The 17,551-nt window shown below is 38.7% G+C and overlaps 1 protein-coding gene across 2 annotated transcripts in view; it reads right to left on the bottom strand.

Annotated features, from left to right (window-relative positions):
- Positions 1-1,058: 1,058 nt before the first annotated feature.
- The window catches only part of WNT3 (Wnt family member 3), a 96,239-nt gene continuing 79,746 nt past the window's right edge, over positions 1,059-17,551 (bottom strand). For both annotated transcript variants that reach the window (XM_074224389.1, XM_074224390.1), the window contains exons 3-5: positions 16,462-16,727; positions 15,420-15,908; positions 1,059-2,778 (exon numbers count right to left, since the gene is read on the bottom strand). In XM_074224389.1, the coding sequence (XP_074080490.1) occupies positions 15,429-15,908; positions 16,462-16,727 (746 nt within the window). In that variant the 3' untranslated portion in view covers positions 1,059-2,778; positions 15,420-15,428. The remainder of the gene's footprint in view (positions 2,779-15,419; positions 15,909-16,461; positions 16,728-17,551) is intronic.

The raw sequence follows: 17,551 nt of genomic DNA, 5'->3' as shown, positions 1-17,551 counted from the left end.
TACCAGTTTTATCAAAGATGCCTGCAAAACAAATATTATATTCCCATGGACTTCCCTCATAAAATTCCCAATATACTATAAATTGAGAACATTTTGTGAAGGGACTAAATTGGTTGGCAGTCCAATGGCACTTCCTTATGGTACATTCTTGACTCAAAGGTCTTCTCTTTTTACCCATCAAAACTCCCACCTTGTCCACTTCCAACCAAAACAGCTTCAGATGAGACAGGGAGTCCTGAAAGTATCCAGAATATAGCTCTCCTTTTTATGGAAGGAAATGTGATATCTGATTTTTTAAAAATCAGTCTGCAAAATTTCAGTTTAGCAGAAGATACTGCTAATCTAATATATAATGTCCAGGCTGAAATGTAAATAAAATGTATCAAGCTCTGTAAATTTAATCAATACTCACTGTTAACAATTTTACAACTTATAAATCATGTAAATTGAATTTATTTAAGCAGAAAGTTGCCTCTGGTAACTTTACATTGTTAGTAGCTCAGATTTTACTATGTGAAATTATGTTTAGAATATTCTTCCAGGGGTGGCTAGGTGGTGCAGTGGATAGAGCACCAGCCCTGGAGTCAGGAGTACCTGAGTTCAAATCCAGCCTCAGACACTTAATAATTACCTAGCTGTGTGGCCTTGGGCAAGCCACTTAACCCCATTGCCTTGCAAAAAACCTAAAAAAAAAAAAAACAAAAATAAAAACAAAAAGCCAACATTCTTCCAAAGGCACAGTAGGGGAAAGAATCTTGAGCTGGGGCCAGGGACTAGAAAGCTGAGGTTTGAAATTTTATATTGTTGCCTTGTGTGAGTTCATCTGTAAAGTACATAGACTGTAACCACATGTCAGTTTTAAGTTTGTTTACCTTATCTTTAATGACTTAACAGAAAAAAAACTGCATGATGAAATATATTTTCTCCAAATATATATATAATATATTTATATAATATATAATCTTAGTTAACTCAAAGGTATATACATTGTATAATAAATAATATTTATAAAAAGAGAATTCTTTAGAATATAAAATCAAAAAGATCAACAACCTCTACAACTTTTTACAAAACTTTGGATATAGCAGGTTTGTAGGAAATTTCCATCGGATACTAATACCTGACTACAGCAAGGATAATTACAATGTAATCAATGTACTATTATTAAATAATTAAGTCGGCTACTGGAATACTCGCCGGAAACATGACCTTTTTACCACTTTTAATATAGAATACGTAAGTATGAAAAGACTGCTTTTAAAATATGTATCACTTAGAGCAAGCATCACCAAGTTACCTTGATTTAACACTTGGCAGTCTAAGGTGAGGTGGAGGGAGCATTCAGGCTCCTTATAGGGGAGGTAGGGGAGGGGAGAGGAGGTGGAAGCATATTTTCTGCAGCTTAAAGTATGCATGCGAGCTTTCTAGGTAATGATGTAGACCATCTTAGAGAACAAGAAGAGTGCTACTAATTCTGTTTCCCAGGTACAAGAATGTGATAGCTCAAATAGAAAATAACTTTCTTCTTTCTTCTGAGAATCCCCTTCCCATGTTTTTTCTTTTTTTGTAAAAGCCCCCCAACAGAAAAAAAAAATCATTAGCCTGGATTTTAATAGCCTTCTACAGAAAATGTAAAATTGTCCCAAGGCTGGGTAGTTGATCCTACTAAGTGCATCCCAATCATTTGTAGAACAAGAAGATTGAGCCTGCCTATCAGTATGTCAAAATCAATGGCTGTATGATGAGTTCAGAGTGCTACTCTGATAAAAAAAAAAAATAAGAGGAAGAAAAGCAGTACTAATGAGCTTTTCATTGGATTGCATTTTTTCCTTATATAGGTCAAAGAAAGGTGTGGCTAGTTGTGGGGGAGGGAAGGAAACTGTTCTTATTTCAAAGGAAACAAGAATACTTCTCATTCCTACAACTAAAGAAAATAAAAAAAAAATCATGGCTGGATGGCCTCAAAGACTTCTGTGAGACTCCATTAGAGCTGGTGAACAAGCCTTGCCCAAGTTGCTGGTTCACAAAAAAATCACTTGACTGTATTTCCAGGTGAAACCTCTTTACAAAGAGACTGGGTTTTGAATCTATTGTTCATAAATGCTTCTTAAGCAGAACAGCCTTCTGGAAAAAAATGAGACAATAATGAATGGCTGCTATTTGGGCAGCTTATCAGGTGCTTAAAGTTCAAAAGCCTCTTCCAAACTAGTCTTGACCCAGCCTACTGCTTTATCCTCATTAAAACTATGGCTTTTCACCAGCATGTAAAGGGGGATGTCAAATTTGGATGGGAGCAGTTAGAGGAGACCACAAGGGGCTGTCCTGCCTCATACTTCTCACCTTGTAGACACTGAGGAATCCCATCATAAGTAACAGTTTGAAAAGTGATTGCTGTTATCAGGCAGAGAGCTCAGATCAGCCCAACCTGTCCTGCTGGAGATGGCATTTTTAAAATTTTTATTTTCTCTTAACATGTGCAAAGATTAGCTCTGGGGTCTGTGCCTGTCAGACCCTAGAAAACCAAAGAGAGAGCCTCTTTAAAAAACAAAAAACAAAAACACAGAGCATCCAGAGTAGGGTGAAAATCTTGAGAAAAAGGAAGGAGAAAAAAGTCCCATTCATCGGGTGGGTTAGGTCCAGGTAATTTACCACATGGCCATCTGGCATTAGTCTGTTTTGTTCAATGCTTTCTGAGCCTGGGTCCCGGCTGTAGATCCTGTCTTCCCATGGGACTGTGATCAATCCTCCCAGCCACATGCTTCACCTGCTCCCAGAGCCCTTTGGAAAAATAAAAAGAAAGATTGAAAAGGAAGAATCTCTTGTCCCTGAGAGACCACCCTTCTGGGTGGGAAATTAATGCAAACTTACTTATTCTCTCTATTCCAATAGCATTCCCATCTTATTAATGGCTTTACCTTGATTCATTAAGGGGTCTTAGCACTATGCAAAAGATACTTAGAAAATCTGGTAGCCTTTAAGATAATAGAGGAAATGGGCTTTTCATATTTTGCAAGATTCATTAAATAAGGAGTTTGATAGAGTCTAACGAAAAAAAACCCATAAGGACAGATATGGAAGGGTCCTACGCTGGTCAGTTTAGTAGTATGTGGATGTTGGGTTGGTGGGAATATTAGGAGGGAGAATTCCAATGCATGATTTGGAGTGACAGCAGGATACTCATCAACCTTGCCAACAACCACTCATCCATCTAAACAGTCAGACTTTTCTCTATCCAAGGCCTGGCATTGTGTCAGTAAAATCCCTAGTCCCTGGTGCAAGGATGGGAATGAGAGTGAACAGAAAATAGTTATTTGCCCTGGATAAGTAGAAGTTTTATAGGATTTGTAAAGAGCAATGATTTGATTTACTTTACTGTCTGAGCACTTTTGTCCGGAAAGGAAGATTTGTGAGCTAATATGATGCTTTATAATTATTCACAAGGTTGATTTGGAACTGGTGTATATACCTAAGCTTGTGATTCATCACTGGTGATGATAGATAGTTCAGTTTAAAGGTCATTAATTCATTTGACCAACATTAAAGTTGAGGGTTATCTATATTCAGACCACTTCTGTCTTTAAATCCTGAGCCCAGTGGTTTACAGGATCGTGTTTCTCAGCCTTCTCAGGGCTTTTTTATTTCCAAATCAAAAGGCTCCTCCCATGGGGGCTATGCTGATAAGGTTGCCTGAGGAGTTAGTTATCTGGCCCATCTTCCCCAAACAGGAATTTCTCATTCTCCTAGGAGAGGAAGAGATCAATCAGTGTTTTCATGATGAACTATCTTAGTTGGGAACCAAACGTCAATCTAACTGATTTGATGCTATGCCTCCAAAGATTGCCTTAAAGCAAACCTTAAAATATGATGTGGTAAAAGATCATTAAAAGTATGGAACTTAATTTTTCTACCAGTGAGCAACCCTAAGCTGAAGGAAATGATTCTATTTAATTAATTCCACAAGAACACCAAAAGAGCATATTGCATTCATATCATGTTTTGATTAAATTATATATGAACCTCACCCTTTAAGCATCAGGAAACTGAGGTCCAGAGATACTGATCTAGGGGCAGCTAGGTTGCACAGTGGATAGAGCACCATACCTGGAGTCAGGAGGACCTGAGTTCATATCCAACCTCAGACACTTACTAATTACCTAGCTGTGTGACCTTGGGCAAGTCACTTAATCCCATTGCCTTGCAAAAACCAAAACAGAGATACCTATCTACTTGCCCAAGGTCTCCTGCATGGTGATAGATAGCTATCATTCTATGGGTTACAACCTGGAGCCATGAAACCTTGGCAATAGCTCATTTAACTATTCCAAGCTCAACTGGAAGTAACCAGGCTTAGTCCTTTAGCAAAGGGCTTACAAGTTTGTCTGCTCTAAGGATAATAAATTCCATAGTTCATACAAGACAATGGACAGTATTAGATACACTGGAATGTAGGGCTAGAAATTTTTCACTCCCAGAAAGACCCTGGACTTGAGTTTCTGTATACCACTCTTTTTTTATAATCTCCTGAAATCATTTTTGCCAAGGTTCATTCTTCACTAATTCTGCCATCTCCATTGTTCTCCTTACCTCTCTGAGGAGCAGCTAGGTAACTCAGTGGATAGAGTACCAGACCTGGAGTCAGAAAGATTCATCTTTGGGAGATTAAATACAGTCTCAGACACTTACAAGCTATGTAACCCTGGGCTACAGGGTTTTGCCTCAGTTTCCTCATCTGTAAAATGAGTTGAAGAAGCCATTTCAGGATCTTTGCCAAGAAAACCTCAAATAGGATCACAAAGAGTCGGACACGACTGAACAACACCAAAACTCTGAACTCTAAACAGGAGTAATTGCAGGGAGGACAGCTGGAGGACCAGTTTTTAGACCTGTCTTTGCTAGTCTCATCTTGTGATCTTCCCTCTGGCTTAACTTTCTCTGTATCATTAGATTTCCTGTCTTCATAATTCTGAGTGAGTAACACTGATCAACTTCCCAGGAGCCAATAAAGAGAAATTCTATTCTCAATTTGACTCTAATCACCAGAAATTGGTTGTTGGGATAGAAATGATGAAAACCTTAAGAAAAAGTGAATCACTCCTTAAAGTTTTGTAATAGAAGAAAGGATTATCAGGCATTTGAGGACAACAGATTTTAAAAGGTTCAAAGGTAAGACTCAATGCATCCAAACTTACTACTACAAAAGAATTATTCCTGCCTAAAGAGACAGAAAACTCCCAAAAAAAGACTTTTGAGAAATACAAAGAGAAACCATTCTGATGTGAAGGAAAAAGTGTTGACCTAAATAAAAAAAATCATGCACAGGAAAACTCACCAACCAGCTAAGAATATTGAGGGACATGATATGGAGCAGAAATTCTCAACATGTGAGCCAGGGATCTTGATAGGTACTTCAAACCCTCTCAAAGTCTCCATAAGATCAAAATTACTTTCAAAACAATACTAGCATTTTAATCTCTAATATAATAATATTGATAAATATAACCCTCATAAACAAAATCTCTTTGGAGGTCTTCCATAATTTTTAAGAGTTTAAAGAGATTCTAAGACCAAACAATTTGAGAACTACTAATTTAGAATATGGAAGTCCTAATGTAGAGTTCCCTAAGGTGTCCATTGTTGCTCAATTGTTGTGTCCAACTTTTCAAGACCCCCTTTGAGATTTTCTTGGCAAATATACTGGAGTGCTTTGCCATTTCCTTCTCTAGTTCACTTTACAGATAGGAAAATTGAGGCAGAACTAAGTGATTTGCCCAGGGCCACAAAGCTAGTGATTTGCCATTTGCTTCTCTAGCTTATTTGACAGAAGAGGAATTTGAGGCAAATAGGGTTAAGTGATTTGCCCAGTCATACAACTAATAAGTGTCTGAGGCTGGATTTGAAGTCTGGTCTTCCTGATTCCAGACCCCAGGTGCTCAATCCACTGCACCCTCAGCTGCCCTTTTTGGTCCTATCCTATTTAACATTTTTAGCAGTTCTTTGAATAAAGGAACAGATAGCAAACTGATCAAATTTTTAGATAGAATAAAACTGGGAAAGAGGCAAAACAGGCAAGAATGGATAACTGGATAACTAAAGTGGGATTCAAAAAAGACAGATTAGAAGACTGGACTGAATCAGATAAGCTAAAACATAACAGGAATAAATGTAAGTCTTGCATCTTGATTCAAAAAGTCAACCTCTCAAGTACCAGATGGGAATGGCATGTCCAGAGAGCCCTAGTTCCAAAGAAGATCTGGAAGTTCTTGGTAGTGACCAGATGAGTCAACTTTATGAGACGCAATCTTAGGCTTCCTGGAGTGAGGAGGTTTTCCCTCTGCTCTTTAGCATGCTCAGAACATATTATCCATATTGTGTTCTGAACATCTCATCTAAGGAAAGACAATAACAAGCTTGTCCAAAGAGGATGAGCAGGTGCTGAAGGGCCTCAAATTTATGCCATAGGAAGATGAGATGACAGGATGAGGCATGCTTAGCCTAGAGTAGAGAATACCTGGGAGAGGGGGAGGGGGAGAGGGACATGATATCTATCTTCAAGTATTTGAAAACCAATCACCTGGAAGAAGGATTAGACTGGTTCTATTTGGCCCCAGGGGGCAGATCTGGGAGCAACAGGTGGGCGTTGCAAAGAGGCTAGAAATCCAGGGAAACTTCCTAACAAAGCTGTGTAAAAGTGAAATGAACTATTTTGGGAGGTAGTATTGTTTCCCCTTTTGGATGTCTTCAAGAGAGGCTGGATGAGCTAATCTGGGTTCAAATGTTGGCTTTGTGACTTGGGCTGGTCACAACTTCTGTGAGACTCAATTTTTTTCACATGGAAAATTAGAATTTTGGACTCAACCTGTTAGTTCCCTTCCAACTCTCAATGTAGGTTCTAGTTTCTAGAATCTAAAAGAAAATGTTTTTTCTGATATCAGTTGTATTCAATGGCCTGTAGAAATGTTCCCAATAAAATGCTGAAAATGATTTGACCAGTTTCACAGAGTAGGAACTATGCTATAGTTGGAACATTAGTTCTGCAGTAGTCACTGGCAAAGTCAGTGAAGCTTGGGTTGATAGTTTTCTTTAATTATGATACTTTCTTGATTTGCATAAATGAAAGTCTCTGTAAAGACTGAAAAGGAATTTTTTTTCCTATTAGGAACCATGAGATTGTAAGCTCCTTGAGTGCAGGAACTGTCTTTTATTATTATTATTATTATTATTATTATTATTATTATTATTATTATTATTATTATCATTCCTAGACTTCAGCACAGTGTCTAGCAGGTTAATAAATGGTTACTGATTGATAGAAGCCTTTGTTAGAAATTTGGAACTAGAATTCTAAGTCCCAGGCCAAGAAGATACCTCAGATAGTATCTGGTCCAATCCTTTTTATTTTTCAAATGAGGAAACCAAATGACACAGCTAGCCAATGCCTGAGACAGAGTTTGAATTCACATATTCCTTATTCCAAGTAGGATACTCTATCCATTGTGCTACCTAACTGCCTTTGAGCCTGTCTTCTTAACTATTTTCTATACATTATTATGCTGCCACTTGTTTTATTTGTATATGGCAAAAAAGGAAAATCCAGAGAGAGGAGTTCTCTTTTAATTCATTGCAATCCTTATTGTCAGACAGCCTCAACATCCTGACTCTCAGTTCAGATCTCAAGTTCATAGCATTCTTATGTTGCTCCTGGTGAGTCCAGCCTGGACTCAGCAGGAGCAAACAGTGATTCAGGGGCCTTTCCTACTTCATCTTTAGACTTTGGAATCAGGAACTAAGCTTCTAAGAGATTTAAGTCTTAGTCAAGGTTAAATAATCCTGATTCCTTTTGTGCGTTTCTTTCTGGTCATATAAAGTTGTGACTGATAATCAGCAATACCTCACTGGTACAGAATAAACACCTGCTTCCTGTCCTAATAAGTCCCTCTTCCTCCCTCACCCCACCTTTCTTGTCTGGATCTGTGTGGAACTCCCCGTATGTAAAACCTCTCCACTAATGCAGAGAAGCAACTAGACTGTATACTCTTAATGAGTTACCTGGAGATACTGAGAAGTTAATAATTGCATAATCCCACTATTAGAATGTTCCTGAAGCTAGTCTTGAATAATCCAAGTCTTCCTGACACTAATATCAGCATTGGATCCTAATTCATATAAAAGGGGCTTCAGACCTGAAGTAAAATCTTCAAGGGATAAGGAGATCTAATTTTCTCTGAGTTCCACTCCTCCTAAATCACACCTAACATTATTAGAATCACACATCATTAAGGCTCTGAATTTAGGAGGAAGGCAGTTTTATCAGATCCAGTTGACTCATCTGGTAATGTGTTCTTCACTACAGAAGGTATTCAAGTAGAGAGCCAGAAGATTACTCGGTGAGAATGTTGTAGAGGAGATTTCTGCCTTGATTGGACTAGATGACTTTTGAATTCAACTCTGAGATTCTATGAAAAAGAGCACCCAGAATAATATCTAGTTGTTGGCATCTCCCTCATAGAAGAAGGGAAGAAGGAAGGGAAGGGGAAGGGCAAGATGAAGGGGAAAGGGAAGAAAGGAGGGAGGGAATGGAAGGGAATGAGAGAAAAGGAGTGAGGAAAGGAGGATGGGAGGATGAGAAGGAGCGTGGGAGACCAAGAATCCAGCTTTGGGGACAAAAACTCTCTTCAATAAAAACTTGGGAAAATTGGAAGTTACTATGGCAGAAACTTGGATTAGACCAACACCTCATACCCTATACCAAGAGAAGATCAAAATGGATCTAGGATTTAGACATAAAGAAACAATATTATAAGCAAACTAGGAGATCAAGGAATAGTTTACCTGTCAAATCTATGGAAAGGGAAGCAGTTTATGACCAAGGAAGAGATGGAGAATATCATTAAAAACAAACTAGATGATTTTGAATACATTAAATTAAAAAGCTTTTGCATAGACAAAACCACTGTGACCAAGATCAAAAGAAATGTAGTAAATTGGGAAACAATTTTTACAACTAGTATTTGTGACAAAGGAGTCATTTCTAAAATATACAGAGAACTGAGTCAAATTTAAAAAAAAAACTATTCCCCAATTGACAAATTGTCAAAGGATATGCAGAGGCAATTTACAGTTGAGGAAATCAAAATGATCCGTAGTCATAAGAAAAAAGCATCTCTGAGGTACCACTTCACATCTCTCAGACTAGCCAATATGACCAGAAAGGACAATGATCAATGTTGGAAGGGATGTGGGAAATCTGGGACACTAACTATTGTTGGTGGGGCTGTGAACTCATCCAGCCTTTCTGGAGAGCAATTTGGAATTATATCCAAAGGGCAATAAAAATGTGCATACCCTTTGATCCAGCAATACCACTACTTGGTCTATACCCTGAAGAGATGATGAAAAAGGGTAAAAACATTACTTGTACAAAAGTATTCATAGTAGCCCTGTTTGTGGTGGCAATGAATTGGAAATTAAGTAAATGTCCTTCAGTTGGGGAATGGCTTAACAAACTATTGTTCTATTAGAAACCAGGAGGGATGGGAATTCAGGGAAGCCTGGAAGGATTTGCATGAACTGATGCTGAGTGAGATGAGCAGAACCAGAAAAACATTGTACACCCTAACAGCAACATGGGGGTGATGATCAACCTTTATGGCCTTGCTCATTCCATCAATGCAATAATCAGGGACAATTTGGGGGTATCAGTGATGGAGAATACCTTCTGTATCCAGAGAAAGAATTGTGGAGTTTGAACAAAGACCAAAGACTATTACCTTTAATTTTTTTAATAAAATGTTATCTTATTTTGTAATTTTGCTATCTCTTATACTTTATTTTTCTTCCTTAAGGAGATGATTTTTCTCTCTCATCACATTCAGTTTAGATCAATGTATACTATGGAAACAATGTAAAGACTAACAGACTGCCTTTTGTGGGGAATGAGGGAAGGGAAGCAAGATTAGGAGGGAAAATGTAAAATTCAAAATAAATTTTAAAAATCTCTTTAAAAAAAGGAGGGCGGGAGGAAGAAATGAAGGAAGGAAGGAAGAAAGGGAGGGAGGGAGGGAGGAAGAAAGGAAGGAGGAAAGGAAGGAAGAGAGGGAGGGAGGAAGAAAGGAAGGAGGAAAGGAAGGAAGGAAGGAAGGAAGGGAGGGAGGGAGGGAGGGAGGAAGGAAGGAAGGAAGGAAGGAAGGAAGGAAGGAAGGAAGGAAGGAAGGAAGGAAGGAGGGAAGGAAGGAAGGGAGGGAGGGAGGGAGGGAGGAAGGGAGGAAGGAATAGAAGGAAGGAAGAAAGTAAAGGAAGAGAAGGAAGGGAAGGAAGAGATTAAAAGGAGGGAAGGAATGGGAGGGATAAAGGAAGAGATGGAGGGAGGGAGTGAGTAAGCATTTAAGTGTCTATTATGTGCCAGACACTGTGATAAGTACTTTACAAATATTATCTCACCTGATCCTCACAATGACTCTGGAAGACAGGTGCTTCTCTTGGGGAAAGGATTTCATCCAGCTTAAACTACAAAGCTTATTCAAGATAGTTGTAGCATATTGAGAGAGTAAGAATAAATGATACAACCAAAAACTAAAGAATAAATATAAAAATAAAGAGTAAATGATGCCAGTAAAGATAATATTTCTATTTTATAGTTGAAGAAACTAAGGGAAACTTTAAGTGATTTACCCAGGGTCACATAGCTAGGAAATGTCTTAAGATCAAATTTGACTTAAGCCTTCCTGAGTGAAAAAATAAAGAGGAGCAAAACCTCAATCAATACTATCAGGCAAGTACCATTGCATGAGGACTAGGGGATGGGGAGGAGGGAGATAATGCATGAAAACCACAGTGTTTGTCTTTTGGGAGCACCAGAGAGGCACCCGTCATGACTCTGGTTGCATCATTTATTCTTACTCTCTTAATTGACCATAACATCTCAAATCACTCAATCTATGTTCTTCTGTGGATAATATCTTTCCCCAATCCCAATTTGGAAGCATCAGCAAAATTAGTGACCTCCTCTGTGCCTTTGCATACCCTGTAACTTTCCCCTGCATTCCTGAAATGTTATCTCATCCCTCCTCCTTTCAGTGTCTTAGAATCTCTAAATTTAATGACTTCAAAATCCAATTCTACTGCTTAGGGAAAGCTACTTCTTAGGGTAAGCCTTCCTGCCCCCCCCCCCAGTCGTTGAGCAGTTTTGTTACTCTAATAACTGTCCACATACCTATCCAATTTTTAAAAGTTTTTAAATTTTTTTTTGTTTATTTAAGGCAATGGGGTTAAGTGACTTGCCCAAGGTCACACAACTATTATTATGTGTCTGATGCTGAATTTGAACTCACATCCTCTGTACTCCAGGGCCTGTGCTCTATCCACTGCACCACCTAGCTGCCCATACCTATCCATTTATATGCTGCACTCTCTAATAGAATATAAATTTTCTGGAGGCAAACTCAATGGGTTTGGGGATTTTTGTTTGGTTTTGGTCTTTATATTCCTAAAAACTAGCACATAGCCTTGAACATAGTATGATAAATTTATCCTATATTGAACTAGACTAGACTGGATTGAATTAGATCATACCCACTAGTTAATTCAATTTAATTTAATTCATATCCAGAGACTAAAATATTGCATCTTCATGCTAGCTACTTCCTAAAAGAAAAGTGATGTACCCAGGGTGCAAAATGGCCATATTTTTAGATATGGCTAATGAAAGAATTAGTTTTGCTTGATTATACATATTTATTTATCACAAAGGTTTTCTTTTTCTTTTTGAATTTTTCTTTTTATTTTTAAAAAAATTATTTATTTTTAACATGCATTTTCTTTAAAAATGTAGTGGCTTCCTCCCCTTCCCATTGAGAAGGCAAAAATATGATGCCAATTATACATATGAAATTATGTAAAACATATTTCCATATTAGTCATATTGCCAAAAAAAGCAAGAAAAATTAAGCGAGGAAAATTATACTTCAGTTTGTTCTCAGAGTTCATCCATTCTCTCTGTGGAGGTAGATAGCATTTTTTTTATCATGAATCTTTTGGAATTGTCATGGACCATTGTATTGGTCAGGATAGCTAAGTCTTTCACAGTTGATCAATGTTACAATATTGCTGTTACTGTATGCAATGTTCTGGTTCTCCTCACTTTACTCTGCATCAATTCACATAGCTCTTCCAAGGTTTCTCTGAAACTATCCCCTTCATCACTTCTTATAGCTCAATAGTATTCCATAATAATCATATACCACTGTTCAATCATTCCCTAACTAATGAATATTCTTCCATTTCCAATTCTTTGCCACTATAAAAAATTTTATATTTTTTATAAGATTATTTTCCTTTTTCTTTGATCTACTTGGGATACAGACCTGATAGTGGTATTGCTGGGTCAAAGGGTATTCACAATTTTATGGTCCTTTGTGCATAGTTTTAAATTATTCTCCAACATAGTTGAACCAGTTTACAACTCCACCAATGTATTAGTGTCCCTGTTTTTCCACAATCCCTCCAACAGTTGTCATTTTCCTTTTTTGAATGTTACCCAATCTGATAAGTATGAGACTTTCTTTAAGCAAACACTTCAATTTGATTTAATCAAAATTAAGCATTTTATTTCCTGTGATCTCTATCTCTTGTTTGATCACGAACTCTTTCTTTATCCATAGAACTAACAGGTAATTTGTTGTTTAGATATATCTTTGCATGAAAAAAATGTAATTGTATTCACATAGTTCCTAGGTTTATCTTGTCAGGTAGATTCCCAAATATTTTATATTGTCTGCAGTTATTTTAAATGGAATTTCTATTTTTTACTTTTACTGCTGAATTTTGTTGGTTTTACATACATATATAAATATATATATACATATATATAAATTCTGATAATTTATATGGGTTTATTTTCTATCTTACAACTTTATTAAAATTAATTGTTTCAATTAACTTTTTGTTTGATTCTTCAGGAGTCTTTAAATATACCATAATACTATTTTCAAAGGGTGATATTTTTGTTTCCTCATTGCCTGTTTTTATTCCTTCAATTTCCTTTTCTTGTCTTTTTGTTATAGTACTATTTTGAGTGATAATGATGATAATGGGTATCCCTGCTTCATCACCAATCTTATTGGAAAGGCTTCTAGTTTATATCTATTACAGATAATGCTTGTTGATGGTTTTAAATGGATACTACTTATCATTTTCAAGAAAGCTCCATTTATTTCTATGTTTTCCAGTGTTTTTAAATAGAATGAATGCTGTATTTTGTCAAGAATCATATTTTTTATTTTGTTATTAATATGGTCAATTATTTGATAGTTTTCCTAATATTGAACCAGACCTGCATTCCTGAAATAAACCCCACCTGATCATAATGTATGATCTTTAATTGTTTATTGTTAGCTCTTTCAACTAGTTTTGATTTTTAATTGATTCCCTAGGGTTCTCTAATCATACCTTTATATTATCTGCAAAGTATGATAGTTTTTGTTCTCCATTGACTATTTTTTATTTCTTCAATTTCTTTTTTTCTTATTGCTATAGTTAGCATTTCAGTTATTTTCTTTTTTAAAAAAACTCAATGGGACAGTAAGAAAAATAGAAAATTTTCCATTTTTAATTTTAAAATTTGTGCAAATTCTTTATCATTTTATAATGAGAGGTGGGGGCTTTCACAGATGAATATCAGCTAACTTTTATGGGTATTTTTATAGATTCTTTGTTGTTATTTGTCCTTTACTACTGAAGAAGACCATGACATCAGAAAGGAGATATCATGACTTAATAATAAATTGGATTTAAGTGAGAGAAGACTGTGCAAAGTCATCTGCTTTATTTTCTCTTTTAGAGCCATCTGAAACCAGTGGCAAGATATAGATCAGGATGACTGGAGATAGCCCTGGATGAAGTAGGAGACCTTGGCCTTATTAAACTAAGATCTTTCCGGGTCTCAGTTTGTCTTCCCATTCAGGGATCAAAGATAGGTAAGAATGAGGCAAAAATGTGGCAAAAAAAAATGGGGAGAAGACCCTCGTGGTTTCTTGTCAAAACATAATTATCATTTACAGTCACTCAATTGTGGACAGCCAGAGAGATAAGAATTTAAAACATGGTCCATAAAAAAGAAATCTAGCCCATAAACTCCATGTCTTGCTAGGTTTCAGTGATTAAAATGTATTCCTTTGAGCAGAGCACCCACAGTGAAGGGTATGATACCCTATGTGGACAGAGGGGGAGGAAGGAAGGAAGGAAGGAAGGAAGGAAGGAAGGAAGGAAGGAAGGAAGGAAGGAAGGAAGGAAGGAAGGAAGGAAGGAAGGGAGGGAGGGAGGGAGGGAGGGAGGGAGGGAGGGAGGAAGGGAGGAAGGAAGGAAGGAAGGAAGGAAGGAAGGAAGGAAGGAAGGAAGGAAGGAAGGAAGGAAGGAAGGAAGGAAGGAAGGAAGGGAGGGAGGGAGGGAGGAAGGGAGGGAGGGAGGAAGGAAGGAATAGAAGGAAGAAAGGGAAGAAAGAAGCTGCATTGCTCAACTGGAACTGGCCTGTTGGGTCCCCAGTGGGGCAGCTATTACTACTTACAGGTTATTGTTTGTCCTTCATTCTTGAAGAAGATCATGACATGAAGAAGAAGCTGTCATGACTTGTAAGCTAATTGGGTTTAAGCGAGAGGGCTGTGCAAAGTCACCAGTCTCACTCTTTCCTTCAGAGCCATCTGGGCCCAGTGGCTAGATATAGATCAGGACAATGATGAGGAGATGGTCCCCTGGTTCTTTATAGAACCGTGCTTGATATCTCTTTATACCCTGATATCTTCAAAGGGATCATATATTAACTTTATCCCAAATATAGAAATTAAACCTCTGTTACAAATCCTGTCTCCTCTGTCTTTTCTTGGTAATCAGCTACAATATAACTTTTTTTTCCCCCCCTCCAAGATGGATAGGAGCTTTTTCCAAACTGAGTTTAGTATGGAGAAACTTAATGACAATCTCTGTGACTTTGCATTAAACATCACTAATTCTCATCTCTGTCTCTTTGAATTCCTAACTTTCCCCTCCACTCCATCCCGTCCCAAATGATCTGGTTCATTATCTACTAGAAATCTAGTTGAGAATTTCATTCTCATTCTCAATTAGTTATTCTCATTTTTCAATAAATTATTAAAACTTCCCATTCCAACTCCCCTCTCTATTATGATTTTCTTTGGCCTTAAGGTCATTAGTCAAAGGTCACTGTCATTTTGGCCTAGTTCCATTCCAAGTAACCTAAGAGTCCACACATCTGGACAACCTGAGAGTCAAACAGAGATGTCATGGAAAGAGGGGGATAAACAGCGCTTGCTATCTTATCCTGATTATCAGGGGTCAGTTTCCACCCATCCTTCCCTTATCCCTTTACTATTAACCCAAACTCTGACCTCTCTTTCTGGTCTTCCCCCTACCTCTGGTCTTTACTTGCAGGTATGGACATCATAGATACGGATACACTCTTGACAGCTGACATAGCAACACCAATGAAAGATGCAATGACATTTCTCCTTTCGCTTCTCTGTCCGTGTGTTGTGGCCTCGGCCACAACACAGCAGGTCACAGCCATCGATCCCGTGGGAGGTGACATTACAAGTCCGGTCCCTAGTTCCAAAGGACCCAGTCTCAGGATTGGGTTCACAGAAATTGGGGGAGTTCTCATAATAGACCAGGTCCCGCTCCGTAGGTGGTTTGAAGAGTGCATACTTGGCCCGAAGGGTCTCTACCCATCCCCTCGACTCTCGGTGTTTCTCTACCACCATCTCAGAGGCACTGTCATACTTGTCCTTGAGGAAGTCACCGATGGCCCGGAAGTCGGGCTGGGCCCACCAACAGGTCTTCACTTCGCAGCTCCCCGAGAGCCCATGGCACTTACATTTGAGATGCATGTGGTCCAGGATAGTCTGTGGGAAGGAGAGGGACCAAAGCAGCCACAGTATATCTCAGGACTCCCATTCCTTCTTTTTAAGGCTATCTATAGCTAAGATCCATCCTTACACCAATTGCCCAAGGTTTTTTCCTTAGAAATTCATCTCCTCCCACAATCATCATTCTGGGTTCTTTCTAACTCAATAAATACCCCCATTTTCTCTTCCTTCCCTCAAGCTGAACAGATGGGAAACTGAGGTACATAATTGTGAAAGGACTGAGCCAATGTCTGACTGCAAATCAAATGGCAAGACTAGAGAGAGAAGAGCCCAGATTCCCTGTTGGCTCCTCCTCTTATTTATAAACAACCAGATGAGTGTTCCTGAAAGACAAGGACTCCTAAGCAGGAAATGTTCCAGCCAATGGAGAAGGGGCAATGCTGAGACCTGTTTGGAAGGTACTCTGGAGGCATAAATAAAGGCCTTGAGACCTAGAGCTAGAGTATGGAAATAAGGGTGGAAGGGAGTGGGACCAGAGGGAACGAGAATGAAGGTGAAAGAGAGCAAAGCTCAGGGGCATCTTACTCACCGTCCTGCCGGCCTCATTGTTATGTTTGTTCATGGCAGAGCGGGCATCTGGTCGATTCTCCCGGGCATCAGCAAATTCCCTGGAGACTAGCACCCCAAAGTCAGCATCTTCACTGCAGCCCCCCCACTTCCAGCCATCCCCAGGAGGCCCTTTGTGATGGGAGTCACAGCCGCAGATTGTAGAGGTGCCCTCAGCACAAGATCGGGTGACAGCAAAGGCCACACCAGCAGAAGCGATAGCGTGCACAAAAGCAGATTCCCGAGTGGCTGTGGGGAAAGAGGCTGGAATGAGAGAATGCTGACCTAGTCTCTGCTCCTGGACTCAGATGGACCACACTTTGTAGGGTGTCCATTAGGGAGAGAAGGGATTGGGAGGAGGGTAAGAAGGCAGTGTAAGCCTTTGCATCTGCAAGCTCATTCCAACATCAAAAATTCCTTTAGGCTGCCTAGAGGCTTCTAGATTTCACAGGGTTTAGGGAACTAGGCCTAGATTCAGGAAGACCTGAGCACAAATCTGACCTCTGATGCTTGTTAGCAGTATGATCCTGGACAAGTCACTAAACTCTGCCTCAGTTGCCTGTCTTCCCTAAGGTTAAAGCACACTACCAAATAGATGTGGGTGAGAGAGCATGACAGAGAGAAGATGCAGAAAGAGAGACGTGAGAGAAATGAATGAGAAGATTGGATAAGAGAGAGAGAAATGAATGAGAAGAGAGGGAAAGAGAGGAAAAGGGGAAATAAAGAGAGGAATGGGAATGAGAAATGGTAACGGTCTTATGCCATGATTCCATGTTGTAGATGTTCAGTAGGACCCCCTCTCTTATTGGAGTGGAGCATTAATAAGAGCTCAACACTGATCATCACTCTCCTTGTAACATTCTCAGAAAACAGATTGTGCAATTATTATCACCACTTTATAAATAAGTAAAACTGAGCTCAAGGGAGTTAAGTGACAGCTAGTAAGTGTCAGATCCACATCTCAAACCTGAGATTTTTTGACACTGTGTTCAATGCTACACTGTCTCTACACAATACACCACATGGATAAAAAGTCTCCTCAAAGACTGCCACCAACTTCTACCAGGGACAGA

This window comes from Macrotis lagotis, chromosome 2 (assembly GCF_037893015.1).
Source record: "Macrotis lagotis isolate mMagLag1 chromosome 2, bilby.v1.9.chrom.fasta, whole genome shotgun sequence".
NCBI lineage: Eukaryota > Metazoa > Chordata > Mammalia > Peramelemorphia > Peramelidae > Macrotis > Macrotis lagotis.
The sequence above is the reverse complement of the archived record's forward strand: the minus strand, read 5'-3'. Positions and strand labels throughout refer to the sequence as shown.